This window comes from Strongylocentrotus purpuratus, unplaced genomic scaffold, assembly GCF_000002235.5.
Source record: "Strongylocentrotus purpuratus isolate Spur 01 unplaced genomic scaffold, Spur_5.0 spur5_scaffold_13, whole genome shotgun sequence".
Classification (NCBI taxonomy): domain Eukaryota; kingdom Metazoa; phylum Echinodermata; class Echinoidea; order Camarodonta; family Strongylocentrotidae; genus Strongylocentrotus; species Strongylocentrotus purpuratus.
In genome coordinates this window covers 11,986,043-12,013,884 of record NW_022145598.1, presented here as the reverse complement: position 1 = coordinate 12,013,884, position 27,842 = coordinate 11,986,043, and the positions used below count along the sequence as shown (strand labels likewise).

The 27,842-nt window shown below is 37.2% G+C and overlaps 1 protein-coding gene across 1 annotated transcript; it reads left to right on the top strand.

Moving 5' to 3' along the window:
• The first annotated feature begins 264 nt into the window (after nt 1-264).
• Nucleotides 265-23,265, top strand: LOC105443152 (lactadherin-like). Its single transcript, XM_030982920.1, has 7 exons — nt 265-419; nt 4,703-4,879; nt 15,578-15,903; nt 17,255-17,405; nt 21,072-21,265; nt 21,770-21,919; nt 23,008-23,265. The coding sequence occupies exons 1-7, from the start codon at nt 353-355 to the stop codon at nt 23,149-23,151; spliced, it is 1,209 nt and encodes a 402-aa protein (XP_030838780.1). The 5' UTR covers nt 265-352; the 3' UTR covers nt 23,152-23,265.
• Nucleotides 23,266-27,842: the final 4,577 nt, after the last annotated feature.

Below are 27,842 nucleotides of genomic sequence, written 5' to 3'. Positions count from 1 at the left end.
CCTCTGATTCTAATACGACTATGGTTTGAGAACTTAGTGACTATATGATGTAAATATGACTTGGTCAATTTAGCGCCCTACGCAAAACCAATTTGTAAATTCAGGTTTGATGGTAGTGCTGAGAAAGTTACACATTTAAGACATTTTACATCTCCGTAAAGTCTTGTTTAAAACTTGCTTTACCGAATAACTAAATGAGTTCAATTTTCTTTCTTTTTCCCCTCAACATATCTTTCTCATATTGATTGTAAACTCTATAGATGAAACCATCTACTCGTTAAAGCTTCTTGGTGAAAAGATAAATGAAGGAACACTTCTTACGGCGTCCCGCTCCAGTCCTAACACGTACGTGATGGTACATCAAGATCATTGGAACATGAACCTATTCCAATTGGCATGTCAGTATCTAGGGTTTGAAGGTAAGACATTATCAATATCATATTAATGGCCTTCCATTCTTTTCTATTATCAGTTATTCTTTTAATAGCTGATATTGCTATTTTCATTTTTGGTTGCAAGTTTGTTCAGGCTTTACAAAATATGTGAGCCATTACCTTCCCCTGCTTCTATTTTCAGCAATCTTTCCTGATAATACATAAATATATTTCTCTACAGTTATCCTTTCTGGATGATTATGTTACCAATACATTGAATTTGCCTCTTTCTTATTGTGTTGAAAAGTCTTGGTTTTCTAAACACTTCTTAATTTGATACATAAAACTTTCATCAGTTGGGGATGATGGTAACATGTAGTTTTTAGCTTCTACCAACCTTAAATTTGTTATGCAAGCTTTCGTCCACTCCTGTGGACTTTCTCAAGCTAAGTGATCAGGCTGAGTCACACGTTTGCTTCGCCGCACTGCCTGGTGTCCTGTGATCACTGGACCAAAGATCGGAGACAATAGGTATCCAGACTCCCTATTTAGTAGTGGATTAATTATCTTAATCCATATGGACTCTTTCACCTTTCTTGCCCAGAAGTTACTTTCAAAGTCTATTATGAGGGCATCCTCCCATCCAATGTTATGTCCTGTGTTGAGGGCGTGTAAAGCTAATGCTGAATGGGATGGGTTGCTCAATCTGAGGGCTCTTTTGTGTTCTTTTAGACGCTCATTAAGAGTTCTACCAGTTTCCCCCAACATAAGAATTGTCACAGTCTGTGCACGTGATCTTGTACACAATACCTGTCTTTTCCTCTCTTAGGATTTTGTCCTTTGGGTGGACCAACCTACTTCTTAGTGTGTTAGGGCTTTTGAAGGCAACACTGATGTCCTTGTCTTGGAATGCTCATTTCAGGCGAGAGATATAGTGTTGACAAAAGGAAGGACTAATCTGTTGTTCACTTCTTCCTTTTTTTTTGGGGGGGGGGGGGGTCTTAATTCTTATTCTGTCCTTCGCTCTTTGTCTCATCCATGCTGTGTATCCACAAGACATAAGCGCCTTGTCAACATGTTGGAATTCACTCTGTAGTGCATCATTGTCCGAAGTTACATTTTGAGCTCTCAGATACAATGAGCTAGCAACTCCAACCTTTGTGCTGAGGGGGTGATCTGATTCGAAGTTCAAATAAGAATCAGTGTGGGTTGGTTTTGTACACAATACCTGTCTTTTCCTCTCTTGGGATTTTGTCCTTTGGGTGGACCAACCTACTTCTTAGTGTGTTAGGGCTTTTGAAGGCAACACTGATGTCCTTGTCTTGGAATGATCGTTTCAGGCGAGAGATATAGTGTTGACAAAAGGAAGGACTACTCTGTTGTTCACTTCTTCCTTTTTTTTTTGGGGGGGGGGGGTCTTAATTCTTATTCTGTCCTTCGCTCTTTGTCTCATCCATGCTGGGTATCCACAATACATAAGCGCCTTGTCAACATGTTGGAATTCACTCTGTAGTGCATCATTGTCCGAGGTTACATTTTGAGCTCTCGGATACAATGAGCTAGCAACTCCAACCTTTGTGCTGAGGGGGTGATCTGATTCGAAGTTCAAATAAGAATCAGTGTGGGTTGGTTTCCTGTACACGGTGATGGAAACTGACAGGTCGTCGTTAACAGAGACCTTTGTGTCCAGAAAGTTCAGTGACCTTTGAACCTCTTCCTCAACGGTGAACTTTATGTGTTGGTCGATGTTATTGATGAAATTAGTAAATTCGTCAATATGCTGATGATCAAAGATAACAAAGGTGTCATCAACGTACGTCCACCATATCCTAGGGGGGTGAGGGGCATGGGAGAAAACCTCTTCTTCCAAATGTTCTAGATATAAGTTGCAAACAACTGGGGAGATAGGTGAGCGGATAGGTGTTCCATGTGTTTCCTGGTAAAGGTTGCCATTATAAATGAAATAAGTATTTCCAAGGCAAAGTCTCAACAGATTGCCGATTTCAAATGGGCTCAAACCTGTTCTATCATTAAGGGTTTTGTCCTCCTCCAATCTTTCTATTACAATGTCCACAGCTTGTTTGACGGGAACACTAGTGAAGAGTGAGCTAATATCATAGCTCACCAGTTTCTCATTTACTAATAGCAGGCATGATTTTACTTTTTCCACAAAATTAGAGGTGTTCACGATATGTCTGTTTGTACCGCCAACAATTGGTTGAATTATTTCGGCAAGATATTTGGCAAGGTCATATAAGACAGAGTTAACGGAGGAGACAATGGGCCGTAGTGGCACGTTGTTAATAGGGACTTTTAGAATGAGTGGACGAGAACACGACGAAGGCGACTGATCATGCGTGTCAACGTACTTAACTGCCCATGTTGACTACAATTAGAAATTTTTTAGATTGCACTCGACGATATACAATCATGCATGCAGGAAGTAACTTTATGAACATCACGGACAAAGAAAGAGGACAAAATATACAGTTCCTCATTCTACCCTCAACAAAAGAACATCCCTTCACTGCTATTATGTAAAAATGTGTAGAACAGGTGAATATGCATGTGACACCTGTTCTACACATTTTTACATAATAGCAGGGAAGGGATGTTCCTTTGTCTACCTGAGGAACTGTATATTTTATGCGCACGCGGCATACTAGTACCTTGAGCATGTAAAGGCGCTATATCAATATCAATATGTATGTATGTATGTACTAGATTTAGGAAAATCAAGGTTGACGCATTCTCGATCGCCGACTGAGACGTCGTAACGCATGCGCAGTGCCTTAAAATGACGTCACACGTTGCAGTCAAAGCTGTCAACGTGCAAATCTAAAAGTCCCTATTATGAATCTTGGGAAGACCATAAAACCTGGGGGTAGTGCATGGACATGAGATGGAGGGAAAGACACGTTTGTAAGTCTTTTCTTCAATGTGCCCTTTGTTCTTAAGTTCCCTTAGAGATTTGGATAATGTCAATTTTAGCTTGTTAGTGGGATCCCTCTTGAGTCTCGTATACGTCTTAGTGTCTGACAGCAAATGTTCTGCTTTCTCCTGGTAGTCCTACTTGTCCAAGATAACTGTGGCTCATCCTTTGTCAGCTGGAAGAACGATAATATCTCTTTCCTTAGCCAAACTATTAATTGCTAAACTATCAGTTCTAGAGAGGTTTGGTCTTGGGGGTTTGGCAGATTTCAAAATGGTGGCAACCTCAGACCGGAGAGAACACAAAAGAACACAAAAGAGCCCTCAGATTGAGCAACCCATCCCATTCAGCATTAGCTTTACACGCCCTCAACACAGGACATAACATTGGATGGGAGGATGCCCTCATAATAGACTTTGAAAGTAACTTCTGGGCAAGAAAGGTGAAAGAGTCCATATGGATTAAGATAATTAATCCACTACTAAATAGGGAGTCTGGATACCTATTGTCTCCGATCTTTGGTCCAGTGATCACAGGACACAAGGCAGTGCAGCGAAGCAAACGTGTGACTCAGACTGATCACTTAGCTTGAGAAAGTCCACAGGAGTGGACGAAAGCTTGCATAACAAATTTAAGGTTGGTAGAAGCTAAAAACTACATGTTACTTCTTAATTTTTTTTTTTTTCACCATGATATATTCATAATTTTACTCAAGAACCGTGTCTCTATGGCCTTTAATTTTCTCTCAAGCTCTTTGATTATTGTAACTATTGCAATTGGTTCATTCATGAATACCTTTCCAATCTGATGGTACAGTGTACCCAAAGTATTTGGAATGTGGACTTGCTTTATTTTTTCCCTTTATTTTTGAGATTCCATGGAGGCAGGCGCGTACGAAGGGGGAGGGTTTTGGGGGTTAAACCCCCCCTTTGGTATTTTTATGTGTGTAAACCCCCCTAAGAAATCCCTAAACCCCCCCCCCCCCCATTTGGATTTTTTTTTTTTTTTTTTTTATTATTTAAAAAAAAAAAAAAAAATTACCCCCATGGCTGACCTAAGAAAGGTGACCTTACCCCCCCCAACGGAGCAAAATGTCAAATTTTCAAAAATCGAGACCCCCCCCCAAAAAAAAAGTGTCCGCTAGTTGGAGATTTTAATTCCATTTTATAGTTGAAATTTCTCCCTCTTCAACCTTAATCCTTCTCTTATCCTTTCCAGTTTTCCAAACGCTTGTTTCGGGAGCCTGCCCAAAATTATGTATGGTGTATGTCATCCCAAAGCAGTTCTTGTGGTACCCGATAAAGTAAATATTAGTGTTGTGGTTTTTTTTTTTTCTTCAAAATATTATTGTGACTACTATGGTATCCTACTTTTTACTTCACCTTTATTGAACAAGGAGTATTTGCGATGTTGAGCGGTCCACTTTACAATTCCTCGTCCGTCGATGCTCCAGTTGAAGCAAAATCTGTGATATGCCCTGCTAATGCCACAAACATCACCGACTGCTGGTACAGTGAGACTAGAGTGGGACGGATAAACGAGAGTGAAATTGTTTCCATTGTGTGTTGCCCCGGTGAGTTATAATAATATTGATACTATTATTAGTAACCATGAATTTAAAAAAAAATACTACAATAATGGTAATATTAATTCTATTAAAAATGATAATAATAATGATTGTAATAGCAATAATAGAAATCATGATGATGGTGATGATGATGATAATAATAATGATAATAATATACAGTAGGTTTGTGGTTGCATCATGTGAGAGAGAGGGAGGATGATAATATGACTTTTGCAAACAGGGTTGAGATGGAGTCACTTCATCAGTGAAACTTTATCAAAATGAAAACGTGTTCAACATGTACAGGTATTATAGGATTTCCCGGCCAAATTTGCGAGTTTGTCATTCGAATTCATTTGTCTTGCGTTCAAATTCGATGGTTTTAGTGCTGTCGGGTATATCTCGGGTTTTTATTTCTTTGTCTATATTTCAAATCTATGAAGTTTTCGTTAAAATCTATGTATGTTTCATTCAGATTAATGAACAAAGTGATTATTTCGCTATTTGGTCATTCGATTTAGCGCAACACGATTGTCTGACATCGCGACGGTGTACTTCTAGCATTCTAATTCATTTGTTGCATTCAAATTAGCACTTTATGCACTTAAATTGATGGCCAATATATATTTCTCGTTTCTTACACACTTTTCATAGCTCATTTTTTTTCTTTCAAGATTGCTTTTTTATGTGTATTTCATCATATTTTAGTTTATGGCATTTATACACTTATACTTATTAGATTTGTCTGATATTCATCGGCATTTAAGTTTGATTGTTAAAGATAAACTCCAGTACTGGTAAAAAAAAAAAAAAAAATTCTCACAGAATCAAACGAAACTTACACTGAATGTTCAAGATTACAAATAAATGACATGTGCCAAACAATTTTGGAAGAAAATGTATACTGGCTGAGTAATGAGCATAGAAAGACAAGGAAACCAAGGTAGTACCATCCCCGACACCATGTGTGTTGTCCCATATATAGATTTCTATGTGAGTGTTTGTTACTTTACCAAGACTCGGTCAAATTTATTATGATTTTGATGACTCCAGAACCTTGCAGTGCACACCAATACTTACATGCTACATGATCAACTGTTTCTGATCCTTTCACACCTTTTCTTTCACAATGCAATCGCATTACCAGTACTAAAGTTTATCTTTAAGGAAAAAAATATATACTTGCATCTGCGGACGTAATGGTCTCAATATGTTTATAAATGTTCATGAAAGGAAGTTGTTTTTCTTGTGTTTTATCATAAATTTATCATAATTTAATCATAATTTCACTATGGAGGACGTGTACAATATATAGGGTAGAGACTAGAGTCACACAATTTTTGAGCATGATTCATCATTTTAACCAAGTCTTTAGCCATCGATCTGCTGGCGGGCAAGGCATTGGGGGATGTAGGTTTTCATTCTGCGATACCATCCCATTCATTTCTGCTGTGTGATGGCGTCGACGTTCCTCCTGGCTATACGACAAACGATGTCTACTCGCCACCTCTCCATCGTCGGTCCTGCGTGCTCAGCAGCTTCCCGATCGCATATCGCCTGCTGTATTTCAGGACGTGCCAAATCCCTCTGAACCCTGGATTTAAATGCAGAGTGTGCGTTCTCGGTGAAGTTGAGGAACGGAGAGTAGGGAGGCAGGAGCTTAACCTGGATGACTGGCTCAACGTCATGCGGAAGCTGAGCCCTCACGTGCGGTCTAGCGTTGTCGTATATCAACACAAGGAGGAAATATTATGGCACACTGGCGTGCCGTTTCGGCGAGGAAGTCCTCAAAGCTGGCTCTAGTAGTTGTCTCGCATGCAATGTCGTGGTGCACTAGGCCTACCTCCCCTGAAACCGCAAACGTAACATTGCATCTCTTGCCACGTTGCCCATTAACAACCGGTTGACCGCGGGGTGCCCTGCCAAAGGATCGACGAGTCAAGATGTTATAGCCGGTTTCGTCAATGAAAACTGTGGGCCACCACGCCTTCTGCCAAAAACCACTGGCACATCTTCAGCCAGTTTGAGGGTAATAAACATACCATCTAGAGCTCGTGATATGGTCGAAATGGAAACTGCTGGCTTATGCGGCAATGCCGCCTCCATATCTCTCTTCATTTGCCGGAGGTTTAATGTCAACAATGTTTTGAAGACGAGCTCTCATCTCGTCGTCTATTTTCTGGTTTTTGAAACCTCCCCTTGCCATCTTATGTCGCCAGCCGGTCCGTGGATAAGTCGCCACGATAGATCTGGCAGTAGACCGCTTAATGCCCAGTGTATCGGCCAGCTCTAGACAGTCAGCTTGGTGACCCAGTCGCTCTCGGTCCTCGTCAGATATGCGCTTATATATTAGGTGACCTTACATGGCAAAGTGAAATGGCGAAGTGACAAGTAAACTATGAAACTGTTTTGAGAAAAACAGAGGGGTGTGCTAGCTAGTGTAAAGGACGATGTGAAATACTTGTGTAACATTCCAAGTCTGTATTCAAAAGGGGCGATTGGGGGTACCCCCACCATTCCTGGGTATATAAACATGTCCGTGCAGAAATGCCATTTCCCTTGATTTCGCCCCTTCTTTACTTAATGTCTGACTTTACCCATATGCATTGCCCTGAAAATGAATAAATGGAATAACAGAATAGACCCCAATGGCAGGTCATGCATTTTATTTTATTTTTTAAACTGTAAACGTGTGTTGCATTTCTTCCCCCTAATATTCCTAACTTGAATAAAAAAATATTTCGAATACGAATGACAGGTGTTAATTTGAATGATAAAACTGACGCCTCGACAAGTGTAGATTAATTTGAATGCTAGTTGAGCAGTTTCTAAATTGAATGACCGATCTATGAAATCCTTCGACCAAAATCCTAAAATTAAATACAAAATCGGGAAAATTGAATGATAATTGGCATGGCAAAGCTGATCTCCGCTAACTTAAATGCAAACTAAATGAATTCGAATGACAAACTCGCGAATTTGGCCGGGAAATCCTATATTAAAAAACGGAAATACATTTTGATTGGCAATATCTTTAAAAATGCTCGACCATCCTCAATACATATTGATTGATAACATGAAGTAGTATCCACTAAATATAGTGATCCTGTGCAATTCAAAATAATGCCAGCGAAAAATACGAACTTACGATCATTCTTTTATGAAACCAGCATTTTCCAACTCTTATTATTAAAGGTTTTGCGGCCAATCTCGCATTCTTTTCATTCAAAATCACGAACGTCCATTCAAATTCACATAGAGGTCGATCGCAGTTGAATTTGGGCATTCAATTTCAAAACCCGCGCAATCAATTTAATATTATTATCGGCAATCTTATTCTTGTTCAGTGAAATCAAATTCACGAATGTGCGTACAATTTCCTACTTCGTGCATTCAAATTAACGCGGCGATCACGATGAGCCTGTTTGGCGCATCAAGTTTATTTTTCGGTGATCAATTTCCTACTACGTGCATTCAATTTAGTTTAATATTGAGAGGGATTCCAGATAACACGGACACTTTGATTTCTTTAAATCGATTACTTGGAATAATTGTTAATCACTGTTAAAAATGAGATCTCCACAGTTTAGTTAATGTTCTTTGTTTATGAAAACTGCTGCCTTTTGATCATGTATTTGATGATCACATATCTAATTATATATACACATATACACATAATTACCCAGTACTACACATTTCATTCAATATATATATACATATTCGAAATAATTGGAAACATTTATATTGTTTTAAAACATAATAAATAGTGATTTGGAGGTGATGTCTGCTATATAGTACTGCAAAAACGCATTTTCCCTTCATTCAAAAATATATCTGTCACCGCAGCTGTTATTTTTCGTTCAAATTCGTTTTTTAGCATTCAAATTCCTTAAAACGATCATTCATGAACATTTTATTTTCATTCGATTTAAAACGTGTTTCTTTTTCGTAAAATTTTCATTTAATTCAAAGCGAGACGATTCGCAATTACGTAATAGCGTCTTCCGTGAATTCAAATTCGTTTCTTTGCATACAGTTTCACACGTTTTGCAGACAAATTAAACATGCAAATCTTACCCAGTATGATAATAATAATAATAATAATAATAATAATAATAATAATAATAATAATAATAATAGCCTAATAGTCCACTCCAAATTTTATTAAACCGAAACGGAAATTTATTTTGCCCAACTGATCGTGAGCCTGGCAGCCACTGAGCAGCGCCAGATCGACGTTGCTCTATTCCTTTATTGTTGAACGCCAAACAAGGTAGCAACAACTCCCATATTTTGGTATGACGCGGCCGGGGTTCGAACCCACGACCTCCCAGTTGTGAGGCGGACGCTTTACTGACTGAGCCAACACTTCGCAAGCTTAGTTTCATGCTAAATCCATTTCAAATTGTATGGGTTGGTAAGCAACAAACATGTTATTTGTCCTCACTATGGGTGTATATATATATACCCATTAAATCATCACTGTTTAGCAACTGAACGAACATGGGTTAAGTAGATAAAAAAACTAGCCACATTAATGTAGAATTATTTATTGGAGTGGTGTACCATAATGGTGGGGGTATCAATACTCTATACATTCATTTATTTGTAATGTATTGTTTGGTCTTGATAATTAATTTGATGTTCGTAATCTCTTTGAAGCCATTTATATTTGTGTAAATTATATTTAGTCTGTATTGAAAATGTCATGAAGAATCAAAGAGTATCAGTTCAATCACAATCATAATTAAATCAAAATCTGAATCACCATCACACTGAATCACAATCACGATCGTGATCACAGTCAAAATTACCATCTCAGTCACAATCGTAATCACCATCTCAATTACAATCACGATCACGATCACATACAGTAACAAGCACAATCACGCTACACAATCATTACAGAGTTTGATACATTGTTTTCTCACTGCGCGCACATCTCAATAACTCATGTTTTGTGGACATAAACTAAAGAATACACGTTTACAATCTGAAATCTTGTTTTGGTTATATACATTTTAATGATCATAATTACATCATGCATGACGTTATCATGTTCGTCTACGTAATATCACTTCCAAAAGATGACCGAGTACGATAAAGTCCGTGATGAGAACAGTAAGATGATTTCCAATCTTATATCTAGAGTTGTTTTACCGGCCCTCTACAAACACATCACCGGATATTGACAAAGAATGACATGTCATATAACTCATTTGTTTAATTTAGATGAGAAACATGTGCATATACCATGTATAACATAGGTTTGTAAAGATAGGCGAATATGAATGAAAACTTTGTTATTTAGAATGACCCAAAGTGAAATTGAATGGTACGGACGTTCGATTTGCCATTAGGGACTTTTAGATTGAGTGGACGAGAACACGACGAACGCCGACTGATCATGCGTGTCAACGTACTCAACTGCCCATGTTGACTACAATTAGAAATCTTTTAGATTTCACTCGACAATATACATGCATGCAGGAAGTAATTACACTGTGAACATGACGGACAAAGAAAGAGGACAAAATATACAGTTCCTCATTCTACCCTCAACAATTGCTGAGGTAGACAAAAGAACATCCCTTCACTGCTATTGTGCAAAAATGTGTAGAACAGGTGAATATGCATGTGACACCTGTTCTACACATATTTACATAATAGCAGGGAAGGGATGTTCCTTTGTCTACCTGAGGAACTGCATATCTGTCTTTGTCCGTCATGCACGCGCGCGCAGGCGGCATACTAGTATCGTACTAGATTTAGGAAAATCAAGGTAGACGCATTCTCGATCGCCGACTGAGACGGCGTGACGCATGTGCAGTGCCTTAAAATGACGTCACGCGTTGCAGTCAAAGCTGTCGACGTGCAAATTTAAAGTCCCTATTGTTTACGAAAATTAATGCAAACTGCGCATTTGTAAGCGGCTGTTAAATTGAATGAAACAAGTGCTTAATCCATTAACCGAATAAGTAAATCAAATTAAAAAAAGTGTTATTTTGAATGAAATTTACACGCGGCAGCTTTTTTCGCGAATTTTAATGAACTTTGTATCAAAACGAATGAAAAGCTTACGAAAGTGACCGAGAAATCCTATATTATACTTTAAAATGCATTTCCACAAACTTGTATGAATAGACTTTTTAATGAAATTGTTCTTTAGCATGATGTATATATACCTCTGATGTGTTTGCGTTCCTCTCTCTCCCTCTCCCTATCACGCACGTTCTCTCTCTCTCTCTCTCTCCCTCTCTCTATCTCTCATGTCACCCTCTCCCCATTCGCGCGCGTTCTCTCTCTCTCTCTCTTTCTCTCTTTAACGCTCTCTGTCTCTCTAATCTCTTTCCCTTTTCTTTTATCCCTTTTTTCTTTTACCAGCCCCCAACTTTCTTTATATATTTTGTTTTAGCTCTTTTTTATAGGCCTAATCAGATATGATAAGCTGAATACCAGTTATCTATTATATGGATCCAAAGACACGTCCTATAATGATATAGGCCTACTTTGCTAATTAAATCACACAATATTAAACACGGATAACACCCCCTACAAGAACAAGTACTTCACCCATCATCAGCTCAGCATACACAATTTCACAATACTCAGACATAACACCGAGTCCACCACATAATGATTAAAAATAAACTCCAGTTCTGGTAAAAAAAAGAAAATTAATTCTCACAGAATCAAACTTAACTTTCACTGAATGTTCAAGATTACAAATAAATAACATGTGCCAAACCATTTTGGAAGAAAATGTATACTGGCTGAGTAATGAGCATAGAAAGTCAAGGAAATCAAGGTAGTACTAGCCCCGACACCACGTGTGTTGTCCCAAATATAGCTTTCTGTGTACAGTACTTGTTACTTTACCAAGACTCGGCCAAATTTAGTATGATTTTGATGACTCCAGAATCTTACAGTGCACACCAATACTTACATGCTACATGATCAACTGTTTCTGATCCATTCCACACCTTTTCTTTCACAATGCAATCGCATTACCAGAACTCCCCTTTATCTTTAATACTCTTGAATTTTTCTTATCTTAGGCATATTTTGGTATGGGCATTTATATATCTTGAACATGCCACGAAAAGTGTGATATTTGTACAAAATTTGATGAGTTGAAATAGTAACCGAGTGTCATTTTGGATCCAGTGATCATTGACACTTCACACAAACATCGATCACAGTTCTAAGGCAGTTTCTGCAGTTTTCATTTATACTTGTATACAGCTTTTTGTTATGTGTGTATGCCATGAGTAATATGGCAAGTTATATATATATATCCATGTGTTAAACTTTTGTTTAGCCTACATAGTTTACAAATGAGAATGATTGAAGATAATACAAATGTCTATACAACAGGCTTGTGGTTGCACCATGTGTGTGTGTGAGAGAGAGGGAGGATTGGGAAGTCCTGAAAAGGACTCTCGATAATATTTCTTTCTTGAGTGTGTGTAGTCCTGGGAAGGACGGTTGGCGTAGTCTTGAAAAAGACTGTTAGTTATCTTTCTTAGCTTATAGTTCTAAGAGAACTAAAGTGTGAGTCAAAAAAAAGTTTACACCTAGAAAAACTAAAGTCGATTTTTGCACTATCGCAAACAATGCAGCCTGTTCATCCAAGCGTGAACACATACCACACAAAAATGATACCAAATGATTTAGGATAAAACACTCTTTCATAAGATGTATAATCATTTACTGTTTATAGAAGATTTTAAAAATAATTAGCAATTTTCTAGGTGTAAACTTTTTGTTGACTCACACGGTATAGCGCCGGTTACAGAGGATAGGTGGCGGGAGTGGCTCGACGTTTCGAACAGGTTTCGAACAGGTTGACTATCCTGACGACCGATAGTCAACCTGTTCTAACATCTTTATGTCTTATATGTTTTGTATTGTATGCCCTGCTTTGTCAGTTATGAGCCATGAACTGGACTACTCTTATTATATGTCTGTGACTGTGCAATTCTTTTATGTTTATACCATGTTCCTTTATTGAAGATTGAAAATAAAGTGATACAAAATCAAAATTTGAAATCGAATGCACTTTTATCAAACGTGCTTGCTCATTCACGAATTTGAATGACAACCGAGGTACCGAAGCCGGCATTAGATGTATTTGAATGCTCTTTGCACGAAATGTACGCTCTTAGTGAACATTTGAATGACCCGATATAAAAAACTGATTGCACGGATAGTGAATTTGAATGACGAATTTTAAATTTGAAAGCTGAGTTAACGCTGGAGTGCGATTTGCGCGAATTTGATTGCTGGGAAAAAGAAATTGATTGAAAAAAGTGTGAAATTGACCGTGAAAACCTTTATTATTTCTGTATTGCAACCAAAACTTGAGGTCTGATTTGAAATACAAATATAATTACAAACATATAGATAACAATGTTAAAACTAATGTTCGCAAAGTTAAAGAAACTGTAGAATCTGTTACATAAACATATAAATAACAATGTGCAATAATCAAATAATTAAACATTGTCAAATCAATTAATGTAAGCTTATGAGTAAAACATTTCGTTAGGATTTTTGTTTACGAGTCGTTGTTACGAGTTAAGTGCATTAACTAGCATCATTGCACAATTAGCGTTCACCTGGTGCCTGAACGATTTGTTGCAAGCTCTCAAATTAATGTCAATTATTTGTACAAAAAGGGGTTAAGAGTTAAACTAAATATCATTTACACACACATAAATGTAATCAATTGTCTTTTATATAGCGTTTGTTGCACAACCTAAATTAAATGTAAGAGTTGAAAACGAAATACAGTTTTATGTTTTCTTTAAATCAATGCCTTGTGTTTCCTACAGTATAATACTTATCGTATTGATTGAAATATAAATAAATAGAAAAAGTAAGTAACTCATATATTACTTCAAAATCTTCTTGAAGTATAGTCCTTAAAAGATGTTTTAAATATAGTTTCATGACTTTGGCTTAATGGAAATATTTGTCTCGAAATACAAAAGCAAAATATTTACGCTAGATATATCTGGGCACTAATGCTATTTAATGATATATCTTTGTAAATATTTAAAATATTGTACATGTTGCTAAGATAATATTATCTCTGTAGGAAGTTAACTTATAGATTGTATAACCTTATAAAACAAGGCTAAAAAAAAACACGGGGGCGATGGGCGATTCGCCCACGTGAGCTACATAATTGCCTCCGTCAGATTACTTACGGGGGCGATTGCAACATTAAAAATCGCCCTCGCGGAATTATAAATTAAAGATTATCTTTTCTGTTATAACTTTCACACAATATTGATTTTCAACTTTCAAACCTTAAACCAATGAAATGGAACTATGAAAGTAAGATTAGCGTGCAGGGTTTCTCCCTCGAATTTTTCGGTGACTAGAGGCCGTCATATTGTAAATAAATGTGCGCTTATTTGCCGTATCATTCATGTATCTTTAAAATGTGTAAGATCCTCCATCTCCACATCTATTAGTATTACCTATACAAACAACGGAAGCTCGCAGTGCAGTGCGGCCGTCAGCAGTGGTTATACCAAGACGTTCTAAGAGATGGAGCTATTGCAAGCTCATTCCCTTTGTACCATCTTCGAGGCCGCCAGGAGAAAAAAGTGTCAGACATTTGCTTAACTGGATCTCTCTTGCAAATACGTAGACAAAAGATTCCTGCCTAGCTGCAATCTAACGGGCCACTTTCAAAGGGAAATATGTTTTTGTTACCACTCGTCTGATAATAGGAGTATTACACAGTGCTTACCTAAGACCTCGGTCATGAATGCTATTACGAATTGCTACGAACGCCGTACGAACGATTTTCAGACAATGGAAATTCGGGAAGACAATGGAAAAACAGGGAGATTCGTACGAAATTATCGTTCGTACAAACATTTGTGACCGCAGCATTAACAGGAGGCAAGCGAAAGGAAATGGAGCAAAATTTCCTGAAATATTAGTCCTTAGTTATACTAGCTGCGCCAGTAGTCCCGATGTGCACGCTGCCGCCCCATTATCTGCTATTAGAGCTAGTCTAGATGCAATCGCGCAAGGACCAAAACAATAAGTTTTTCGTTGTGAAAAGCGTGAATCATCTGAAATCCGGTCAAGCCACGAGACCAGCAAGTAATGAAACTCGACCAGTAATAATCAACCGAAAACTAAAATTATGAAAAGGAAACCTGTTGGCAAGGAGGCGACTGTATGGGCTTGGACCAGACATTTCGTACAGAGGGAGGAGATCTGACCATTAGCTGCATATAACTTAAATAAATAATAATGATGAAATAGCAGAGAATTTAGGAATATCATGGGAACCAATTCAATGGTTATTAAAAAAGAGCCCTCGTCAGTACTAAAAGAGCTCACAGGGACTCTTTTTTTTTGGGGGGGGGGGGAGGGGGGGGGGAGAGCCCCTGTGCACACCAAAAAATTTGAGCCCTGCTTATAAATTTTAAGGAGATGTTAGGGAATACTTCACAAACCTCACCTACGAAATTTCACCGAGGACGGTAAATTCTTGTTAAGATATCATAATCTCGTTGCAATTTGGCAACACCGCGTATAATGACAGTTTGTATGACTTGCTATGGGTACGAAATATAACTTTCACTATCGTGTTTTATTTGCACTTCCAGTCCAGGCCTCTGTCGTTTTACTCTGTAATATGCTTTCATTATTTATTGACTTTATTTCCTACAGTGAACCCCTGTAATATATCTGGTCAACCGCTCGGCCTTGAAAGTGGTGCTCTTCCCGATTCGGCTCTCTCATCATCATCCTGCTTCTCGTCGGTCTATTGCACCAGTGCCGTCCGCCTGAACACTGAAAATGTGGCCTGGATCGCAGCACGTTCCGACAAAAACGAATGGATACAGGTCCATTTTGAGTCAAGTTATATCGTAACGGCCATAGCGTCTCAGGGTCTTGGTGTCGTTGATTTCGGGGTGACGTCATACACCTTTTCGTCTAGTTTTGACGACACGACTTGGACTTACTATTTGAACGTATACTCTGAATCAGTAGAGGTAATTGCAAAACTGCGGTTCATCAACTACATTTATAAAAAAAGATAATCAGTGGTCTTTGTGTTCAGAGATAAACAGTGTTACCTCGTTGAAACTCCATTAAATTAAGGAAAATATGTTGCTATAATACAGCTTTGTTGTGCCAAGGCTGAGAAAAAACCCACAGATAAAAAAAACAAAAAACAGTATATACTACTTAGGAAAATAAAACTGATTTGATTGTCTTGCTGAAGTTAAAGTTAATATAACAATGTTTTCAAATAACAAGGTCCCAATTTAATTTTGTATTTGATATTGTTATCGTTTATTTTTTGCAGGCAATAACGAAAATGCATATTAAATCAGAAAACAGGAACTCCCATTTGTCATGTTATGTATATATAATGGGCAGAAGAAAAGTAAAAAAAAGCAATATACACTGTTGGTCATAATGGTAGAATAATTTTTATGGAATGATTTTGACGATGATTTATTCTTATAGACAGGCGCGTACGCAGGATTTTTTCAAGGGGGGGGGGGGGGGGTTAACATTTTTAAATCGGGCGGAAAATTTCGCATCGACTCAGCCAGCCGCTGAATAAGTGTGGGGGGGGGGGGGTAAGAGGACACTTTTTTTTTTTGGTCTCGATATTTGAAAATTTGACATTTTGCTCCGTTGGGGGGGGGGGGGGGTAAGGTCACCTTTTTTAGGTCAGCCATGGGAATATTTTTTTTTTTTTATTATTATTAAAAAATCCAAAAAAAAACAAAGGGGGGGGGTTGGTTTTTTTTAAGGGGGGTTTATACACATAAAAATACCAAAGGGGGGGGGGGTTAACCCCCCCAAACACCCCCCTGCGTACGCGCCTGCTTATAGATATAGATAATACATTCTCAGATTTGACTGAATATTAATTTGTGATTGTTTGTTTTGCGTAACTGCTAAAGCAGGTGTGCTACTATGGTAATCAACTAGGGGACCTACGTCCTTAAGCCCCCGCTGCGCACAGTCATGATATTTTTCAAACAAAAATTAGAAAAAAGAAAAGAACCCTCGACTGAAAATGACACCTTGGTTGAGCAAGCCATGTTAATAGGGAGGTTTCGACCGTCCCGAGCGATGGAACTCGGGTTACTCTTCTTCTTTTATCACAATACTTTTCAGGATACTGAGATATGGAGCTGACAAAGAAATGAGGAAAAAAAGAAGAAGAAGAAAAAATGGCCATGTTATTCGTAATTGGCCATTCTTGACAACAACATAGTCAGCATTGTTTTAATTCACAAGCCGTATAGTTTATACTAACAATTAGCTTCATTACGAATGAGTTTTCTTTGCAATATTACTTAACGTCATTCTCATTAACTATAGATATTTTCGGGAAAAGATGGAAGCCAGGTGACTCACATGTTTGCTAGGCCGGTAGTTGGACGCTCTTTCCGGGTACATCCAAAGACCTTTCGCACTAACCAGGGTTTCAGGATGGAACTTTATGGGTATGGACCTCTAACTGATGCCATAGGTAAGTGCAGAGTAGGACTGTTGCCTAAAGACAAGGCTTATATATATTATGTATATAGATTGGTTGGTGCTGAAACAAATGAAAACATGATTGCGAGCTTTCCCTCGCTCTCTTTGTGTGTCAGTGTGGTAAAAAATATAGTAGGATTGTCCCCTGAACTGCATTGCTCTTAAAATGCTCTCATCATACTACAAGAAATGATCAAAACTTGAAAACTCTGGACGAAACACTTGACTTGTGTGCAGTCCCGTTTCCCCATTTCTTTGTGTAATGCACGTGGATTTAAACAAGGTTGGATCGTCTTTTTTCAGATTTTGATCATTCCAAACCCCCGAGTGTAATATCAACGGTTTTGTTCTACAAGGCCAACAGTTCACAATTGCCTCCGGCAAGTTTCTGTCATATTGATATTATGGCTAGTTCTAAACACCATTTTTAAGACACAATGCAATGCGTTATCATTGGGAATATGACATCATTTGGTGTTATCAATCACACAAATAATTGAGTTCACTATTAACACTGATCCTCTATCATTTTCCGGAGAACCGCCCCACCGCATACACTATCCTCCTGCGATCCAATTTTCGAAGAAATAGCAATTATATAAGGTATGGAAATCTAAACAAACATCAGCTTTCCAATTTAAGTTCTGAATAATGATAGAAATAGTCATAATAAACAACCAATCGGCCTAAAATAGTAGATAATCGCACTACTGACCTGACGTCACTACGAGTCAGAGCCGATTTAGCTTGTCCTCCCTCAAGAAAGTTTCAAAATTAGATTGGATAATTCATAAGACTATTCGGATCCTCGATCAATAATAGTACGTTTGAATGTTCCTATCAAATTTTGTTGCAAATGCTTCCAAAATTGGTTCGTAGTCAGATCGTATATAGAGTGCGATGGGTTTAACCCATCCATCATACATCTCTCTCACCCGAATGCTCCCCGAGCGCGGAGGCAAGCTCAAGACATTTCCAGGTGGGCCAGCGAATTTCGATGCGTGCGACATGTTTAACCGTGCCCTCGTGTTGTGGTCGGGTTTCATTTCTTTAATAAGAATTCAACGAATACGCTGATAATTTGTTCACATTACGTCAAGCGCGTATGCAAAGATTAATTTAATTCAATCGGCAATTGCTGAAAGGCACTACTGCAAAGAATAAATAATTATCTTTTCGTCATAAAAACTATTTTTAGAATTTCTCAATTTTTTCTTCATTTCCCGAGTAGCTACAGAACACTGAGTTCCTAAAAGAAACATATTCATTCAGATGGTCATATCTTAGCCAATACTTAACATATTCACTTGGTTTTCGACATTCGGACATTATTTTTGATGCTTTTTCAGGGGTAACCCGACAAATGCTCCGCCAACATTTGCTCCGCCGACAATAATTTTTTTGCATGGGGTATTTTTGTTGTTGTTTGTGATTTGTGTTGTTGTTGTTGTTATTCAGGGCCGTAGCACGCATTTTGAGAAGGGGGATGCGTTTTATTTTAACGAAACTTACACTGAATGTTCAAGATTACAAATGAATGTCATGTGCCAAACAATTTTGGAAGAAAATGTATGCTGGCTGAGTAATGAGCATAGAAAGATAAGGAAATCAGGGTAGTACTAGCCCCCGACACCATGTGTGTTGTCCCATATACATCTTTATGTGTAAGTGATTGTTACTTTACCAAGACTCTGCCAAATTTGTGATGATTTTGATGACGCCAGAATCTTGCATTACACACCATTACTTACATGCTATATGATCGAGGCAAATGTCGCGGAGCAATTGTCGCGTTTTGCGGAGCATTTGTCGGCGGAGCATGTGTCATGGATTCTTTTCGGGAAATGAAGAAACAATTGAACCAAATTTTGAGGACGTCACACTTCACCACTGGTGAAGTGTGACGTCATCAAAAAATCTATTTTTAGAATTTCTCATTTTTTTCTTCATTTTCCGAAAGAGCATCAAATATAATGTCCAACTGTCGAAAACCAATTAGGAGCCAGAGCATATAACACTGAGATCCTATAGAAAATTTATTCATTCAGATGGTCATATCTCAGCCAATACTTAACATATTAAATTGATTTTCGACATTTGGACATAATTTTAGATGCTATTTTGGAAAATGAAGAAAAAATTGAGAAATTCTAAAAATAGATTTTTATGACGTCACAGCTTCGTTTTGTCGCTGGTTGAACGCCTGAATAAGCCGGCACCCATCTGTTAAAAAATGAATATTGTAGGTGATTACAAGAGCATCCTGTCACACGAATGCTCAATAAATACAGGAAAATACAGGAACTCTTGTGTACCAATATGGCAGGTGTTTTTTATTAAAGGTGAAATTCAAAGAAAGGCAAAAATATGTCAACTAATGTAACACTAGAAACTGGTAAGCTAACAGATGGCCATCGTACAAGTTTTAGGTCAACTACATATCGGGTGATTTATAAAAATACGAATACAACAACCTCCATAGCAGCTGGGGTATACGAGAGAAGCGCCGGAAAAATAACGATGTTTTAATGACGTCACTACATGGACCAATACTGCTCAAGCAGACGACATCCCATGAACAATGAACGTAATTGCAAAGCTATTATTTGTCAAATTATAATGAGTATAGTGTATATAAATGTAATGGCATGTCAAACCATTCAAAAGGGGATATGACCCGATTCTGGTAACTAAATTTTTTTGTTTGTAAATACACAGGATAGGGGTTAATTGACAATCACAGAAACCAGACTTTCAAAATACCCCGGAATGATATTAAGGACGGCATTTGTTCCCTCTTGAAACGCCGAACATACCGCGGTGTGTGCAGCTGAATATACAATGGCGTCTTATTTTGTTTACAAGAGACAGATTCCTTTATTTTTGTATCGATGCATTTATCATCAAAATAAAACCATGCACGGGGTTTAGAGTGAGGCAATAGATTAAACATTTAGCCTGACGGTAGTGAAGTAAGAGAAAGAACTCAAGAGAAGATGAAAACAAAGGCACTGAAAATGTGTGAGATGTCATGGGACATCGTCTGCTTGTGCAAGTCATGTCCATACTGTGATCTTACACATCTCAGCAGCGTTCAGAGAGCTTTTCAGGTGTTATGCCGGGGCTGTATTTAAGCGTTTTGTAATTTATAATAATCGTTACTTCGAATGTTCCCAAGCATTGAATTTTAATAACTTTGTCGAATCAAAGTTTCAACTTTGCAATAATGAAAATAAAGTTAGTTTTTAAAATCAATGAATATCTACTTGAACACGCAAAAAATCAACATACCTCTATTTTCATGATCATGATAATTATTGGTTACCTAAGAATCGTACCATTACCCGATTAAAAAATCTCCTTTTGTTTCCTTCTCTATTTGTTGTTGTTGTTGTTTTGTTTTGTATTCCTTGTTCGTTTATTCTTATCAATACGTTGTATAACTTGTTGACAGAGTAGATTACCAGATTACATTCATAAACAGATTTATTAAAAGGACAACTTTGCCTTGCGAATAAGTAGGAAATATAAAATAGTTCAGGACTCCTCAAACCTCTCTCTCTCTCTCACACATGGTGCAACCGCAAACCTACTGTATATAAGAAAGTTAGTTACAAGGTCAGTTTGTCGACGCCTTTTTTCTTTTTTGTGTGTGCAGCGTCGCTGAACGTCGATGCGGTATTTGGTTGCAATCCTCCTGTCCTCGGCGAGGGGCTTGGCGTGGAAGATGGTCGTATACCAGACTCTAGTCTGACCTCTTCATCGGATAAAGCTTACAACGGAAGGCTAAATAACGTTACCGGTGCCGGTGCATGGGTTGCCGCCGCTGCAGACAGCAATTCGTGGGTTAAGGTAATTGCTCTAGCATGTCTAAATGCGCGTTGAGATGATTTCAAAAGATAATTGGTGTACAGCTAGAATGCATGAAAATCTAACTTCTCTTCGTGATAGGCTGTACCTTGACAGAACTCCTGACAACGCAGATGATTATATTATAAGATACAAACTAGGATACATGCTATGAAAATTAAAAAAAAATAAGGGCTGGTCAGACTCGACCTTGAACGAAAACGAAATTTTCCACTTGAGGTCCATCCTTAATAAACATTAAAATACGTTCCTTTCAATCGAAAACCCCGCTATCGCTATCATTCAAATCTGACTAGCTCTTTCATTTTGCTCATATTGAAAGCAACAATTGTGTTCAAATGGTACATATGTTTATATATATATATATATATATATATGTATATATATATATATATATATATATATTGCTTGTCCTTAGTATTGTTATCAAACGCAAGATAATCTGCCATCGGATATATATTAATACTTTGTCTCCTTCACCAAAAGGTCGATCTCGGCGAGGATACTTTGGTAACTGGTGTTATCACACAGGGATGGCACAATGAGGCCTCCTGGGTTACGTCTTTCCAAATCTCCTACTCAAGAGACAATACAAATTGGACCTTTGCTCTGGAAGAGCATTGCGGGGTACTCAAAGTGAGTGTCATTTTCGCACTTCCATTTAAAGCCAATTTTGTTTTGGTTAAATCTATCATCTTCCTCGTTTTTTATCATATTCATTTAGTCTTGTATACTTAACTACTTTTTAGAAATGTCCTTATTGAATTTTGCATGCAATTTTTTAATCATATCTACATACGTTTACACATCCAAAAGGATGCATTTCTTATGCAAAATTAAAGGATTTTAAAAATGTGATGAAATGTATATGATATCTCTAACATTAGTCAACTTTTGCCATTCTCCACCTAGGTGTAAAAGGATATTTGAAAGTTTCCGGGGGTCAAAGGAATTGCAGGGCACTTGGAAAGAGCAGGAGTGATACTGATGAGCTATTTCATGGTTTATACCTACATTATAGATCATTATTATTATCATTAGTACACTGTCGCTCATAAAGGTGGAATATTTTTTTTAGATTCCAATTTATTGAATTATTTTAAAAATAATTTAAAAATCAAAGATCTAGATAATAGTATACATTCTCAGATTTTATTAAATAATAATTTGCCGATGTGTGTTTTGCGTGACTGCTAAGCATGTGTATGCTACTATGCTTATCAACTAGGGGACCCATGCCCTTAAGTCATAAATGACAGTAATTCCCCACAAAAGGGCACTAATATAGCACATCGAAACGGTTTTGATCCTGGGGCCTCACAGTTACGAGGCCATTGTTTTGTAATGGTTCAGTGACAAAACAATGGCCTCGTAACTGTGAGGCCCCAGGATCAAAACCGTGTCGATGTGCTATATTAGTGCCCTTTTGTGGGGGCATTAATCCTCATTACTGTCATTTATGACTTGAGAGCGTAGGTCTCCTAGTTAATAAGCATAGTAGCATACACATGCTTTAGCAGTTCCGCAAAACACACATTGGCAAGTTATTATTAAATGCAATCTGAGAATGTATACTATTATCTTTATCTATTATTTTAAAATAATTTTTAAAATAATTCCTTGAATTGGGGTAAAACTAACATATTCCACCTTTATGAGCGACAGTGTATTATCATTATCATTATTAAAAATAAACATTATATATCGCTTTCGTTCTTTTTCAGACATATGCAGGAAATTTTGATTCTGACTCATATGTGACCATACTGTTTCCTGAGCCAGTAACCGCAAAGTACGTCAGGTTTCATCCTATAACATTTCCTTCTCGGGCGGCTATGAGATTCGAAGTACTTGGTATTAAAACTTGAACCATAACGAGTTTTTCTTGAATTCGATTTATTGTGTTATTAAATCTTTTTTATTCATTTAACGAGTTATCATTAAACTGATTTTTTTTTTGTATTATTCATTTAACGAGTCATCATTAAATTGATTATTGTTTTATTGAATCTGTTTCATTAATTAATTTATTTATCTCTTAATATATCTATATATGAATTATTTAATGAAATATTCATTTTGCTATAGCATCTAAATAAAAGGGTGAGTAGATTAAAATTATAAATGATTTGAATAAAGCGTCATAGTTGTGTTGTCACATGATTACACGATTACAAGTGACAGCAAGATCTTTAAAAATAAAAAATCTACCTTTTTTTTTTCATGGAGATTTTATACCATGTTCGAATCGGGTGTTTACCCGATATTCGCTGTATTTGATAACCGAGAGTAGACTTCACATTTACGATGTAGCGACAATTAAGTCTGAAATGATCAATAATATACAGCGAACTTCAATAAACCCTACTCTTATGGAAAGCTCATCATAAAAAATCTCCATCTACAATGCTCTCCGAGACACAAAGACAAGCTAGAGTAATTTGTTTAGGACATCTAGTTTCGCTGCTTACGGTATCGATATTCGTAGACACGATAACTAGTAATTAGGCTTTTTCTTTTCTTTTGTTTTGTTTGTATTTGTACTTTTTGTTTCTCTCTAAAGTTTTTCTTTTCTTCTCTTTTTCGTTTGTTAGTTTTTTTTTAAAGACTACGTCTATGGTTTCTTGTTTGCTTTTGTTTTTTGTCTGTCTTTTATATAGGTTCCAATTCATGGGTGTTAGTCCTAAAGGGTTGACTATAATTATGTTTTTTTTTCTTCATATGAGTTGTATGTAATTTACCTTTAATGATACTATGTAATTATCATTTTTTGTGGAATGTTCACCAAATATATATTTGTAACACCTGTGATTGATGGGGAAAAAGTAATTAACAAGATTAAAAGACGTGAAAGTCACCACCACAGATGTTAAAACGCTACAGGTACTGTGGGAAAAAGCAGGAAAAGATGCACGGACAATTCTTTGCAATTTGCTAAAGCGTTTGCTAAATGAGGGGAAAAGAACTACTTCTCCGTCATGTGCAAAACCAACTAAAATAAAGATGGGAAAACGGAGTTAAATGTATTTGAACTTGTTTCATGTATATGAAATCCACTCAATGAAAACCAACTTTTTATCAGGGTGGACTTTCCCTTTGAACCAGAATGTAGATGCTTACTGAAAGTGGCAAATCTGAAGGTCAACTAGGAGTATATCTGCAGTGTTATAGGAAGACAACAAAATCCCCCTGAATCATTCTGCAAAATGATTGATATATGGTTGACACATCTGAGTTGTGGTGTTTCGGTAGAAGTCTACATCCACTAGAGTGACTGTACATATATTTTGAGAATGTGATATAGAGTTGTGTTTCATACTATACTACTTCCTATACTACTACTACTTATAATAATGAATTTATCTAGCGCATTTTGTATATACATGTACAAACGCGATTTACATTTACTCAATAATGATACTGTTTAATGATAACAGAGGATACGATACAACCATTCTCTGCCACATGTTTAAGAATATATTTTGTATTAGATTCTGACCACGTTCCAACAGTAGTTTGTTTGCCAATTACGTCAGTTCGGTCACATTGGTGACGACGGCAGATGAATAATTCGAAGGTACAGATTTGGTATTGAGACCAATAGTAAATGTATCGTTTGTTTTGCAGAGGTGTCGTAGTCGTGGGGTTTAATCTCTTGACTGGGAATGCAAAGGTCGTGGGTTCGAACTCCGGCTCGGCAGTTATGTCCTTGAGCAAGACATTTTTATCTGCATTGCTCCTTTCCACCCGGTGGTTAAATGGGCAGCCGGTAGGATATACGAAGTGTAAAATTAAAGGCGACCAACAGAAACGCTTCCCAGTGAGTGGAGAATGCGTACCATATTGTGCAAAATAAGAAATCCAATGAGCGGGATAATAGTAATATTTTACGCGTTTTGTTACGTTGTATATGGTAAAGCGCTATATATAAGAACCAGTTACTACTATTATTGTTATTATTGATTGAAATGCCTTATCGAAATAAAAGTATGTGTTCAATTATATAGCAAAATACATTAGTACTTGTTTTTGCTTACCTGCTTGCTTGCTTAAGTCGGGTCAACTGCCCGAGCTGTGATGGCCTTCCACACATTCCTGTCCAGCATGGCTGCTTTTATCTCTGACAGTTCAAGTCCCGTGTCCTTCTTGAGTAGGTCCGTATAGGTAAGATGAGGTCTTCCAGGTTTCTTCTTCCCGTGTTTAGGTTTCCAGAGTAGAAGCTGAGATATTGGTTCATTGATGTTCCTACAGCTGTGTCCTGCAAAACGTAGTCTTCTTTCCCTGATCTTTTCTGATACTTTTGGTAGATTCCCGTACAGCTCCTTATTTGTCATATGCTGACTCCAGTGCACGTTGAATGCTGTCCTAAGCAGTCTGGTATAGCAACCATCTAATTATTTTGCCAACTTGTTTGTAACTGTCCATGTTTATGCAAATGCTGAAAGCTATTCAAATTTTATACTAGCCCATTATACTGAAAGTACTGCAGTTGACTAATAATTATTCGTAAAAATTCGTAGGTTTCTCGACCAGAATAAAGTCCATCATCTTATCAATGCTTTCGTCACACCTAGGCTTGATTGTGGCAAGTCTCTTCTATTTGGTCTTCCTGCAAAAATAATCTCAAAGCTCCAGCGTATCAAAAACACAGCAGCTCGTCTTGTTTCTTGTGTTCCTCGTACTTCACACATTACCCCTGTTCTTCAAAAACTTCACTGGCTTCCTATCACTTCTCGCATTACTTACAAAATCCTCCTCCTTATGTTCAAGACTTATCAAGGTTTCGCTCCTTAATATCTGTCTGAACTCCTTCCACGATACACTCCTGTCCGGACTTTGCTATCTGCTTCTCAATCTCTCCTCTCTCGGTCTCACACTATTTCATACCAAGAATACGGTCAACGTTCTTTCGTTTATGCAGCTGCATTTCTTTGGAACAATCTGGTCTTTCAAATTCGCAATGCTAGCTCTTTAAGTACATCTAAAACAATGCTAAAAACACATCTCTTTAGAAATAAAAGTTGTGTTCCTGAATAGCCCTTTTAACCTTTTTGCCTTTTAAATCCTTTTGTAGATTAACGTAAGATACTATTCATTTATGAACTATTTGTATTTTGGTTGTAAGTGATTTGTAATTATGTACATGTATTATTTGCATTTGCAAAGTTTTAATGTTGATTGAATTGATATAATTTTTAATGCAAATTCTGTTACCTTTACTTATCAACTATTTTCTTTTAAACCGCTTAGAGGCAATTTTTTTAATTTGCGGTATACAAATATCGTATTATTATTATTACTATTTATTATTCCACTATGCTGAAGATACGGCAGTAGTTGATTGTTTGTAATGTGGAAAGTACTGTATACAGTAGTAGTTTGGTGTAATTAAAAAGTGTATTTAAAATGATGTTAATTCATCCATGTTTTGCACATGTTACATGTAACAACAGTGCCCTCAACTGCACTATGATTATAGTAAGGAAAGAAACTTTTGCAGCCAAATGCAAACAGTATTTGCCAGCTTTTTAACACATAATACTAGCGATAAAGTGTTATCATGATACGGAAAAGTATATATGTAAAACAAATCTGAAAGAAAAGAAATTTATGAAAAAGTGGTTTGCTTTTACAAACTGTTCCTGATTGTTTGTTTCTTCTGAATTATTTTGCCAAGTAAATCTGTGATATTTTAAAAAATAAACTGAAATTTGTAACTGATATCTATACATGTAAGTTCTCATCATATTCTGGATGGCCAAGCATACCATTTTGAAATTCTGCATGTACATATTTCTTCTTGTATACATATATGTATGTGAATGATATTATTCAATAAAGGAACTCGGTGGAGGGAAAAAAAAATCTGTATTGCCTCACCTGTATAGCATAAAGGCTTGTCCAGATATGCAAGATTTCAAGTCGTCATGTAAATGAACGGCAACTGCGGGCCGCATAATAGGACTAGAGTGTATTCACTGAGCAATTTGAAGAGCATGACATTTTGCGACGTTATATATACGTGTATTCGTGTATGATTTGGTGCACAAGTGTTAAATTGGAAACACACTTGAATTAAATTTTACGTGACGGCTTGACGCTCATGCTGAATCTCGATCCTTGTCAACTTTATAATAAATAGCCTAGATATCTGATAATTTTACGAAATATTCGGCTCGCCTTAATAAATGTGTCAAAACTTAGATTAAAAACATACCATACCCCCCTTCTCTCTCTCTCTCTCTCTCTCTCTCTCTCTTTCTCTCTCTCAATCCATTATCTAAAACTCCCCCTCTCTTTCTCTCTCGTTCCTCTCCTCTATCTCGTTTCCCCTTTTTTTCCTCATCCCTCACCTCTCCCCTATCTCTCACTTGCTATCTCTCTAAATCCCTCACACCTAACTCTTTCTCCGCCCCTCTCCTCCATCTCAATCTCTCTCTCTCTCTCTCTCTCTCTCTCTCTCGCTCTGTCTCTCCATCCCTCACCCCCTCTCTTTCTATGTCCCTCTAATCTCCTCTCGCTGAAGCAAACTTTCTCCTTGACTTTAAACTTAGTATAA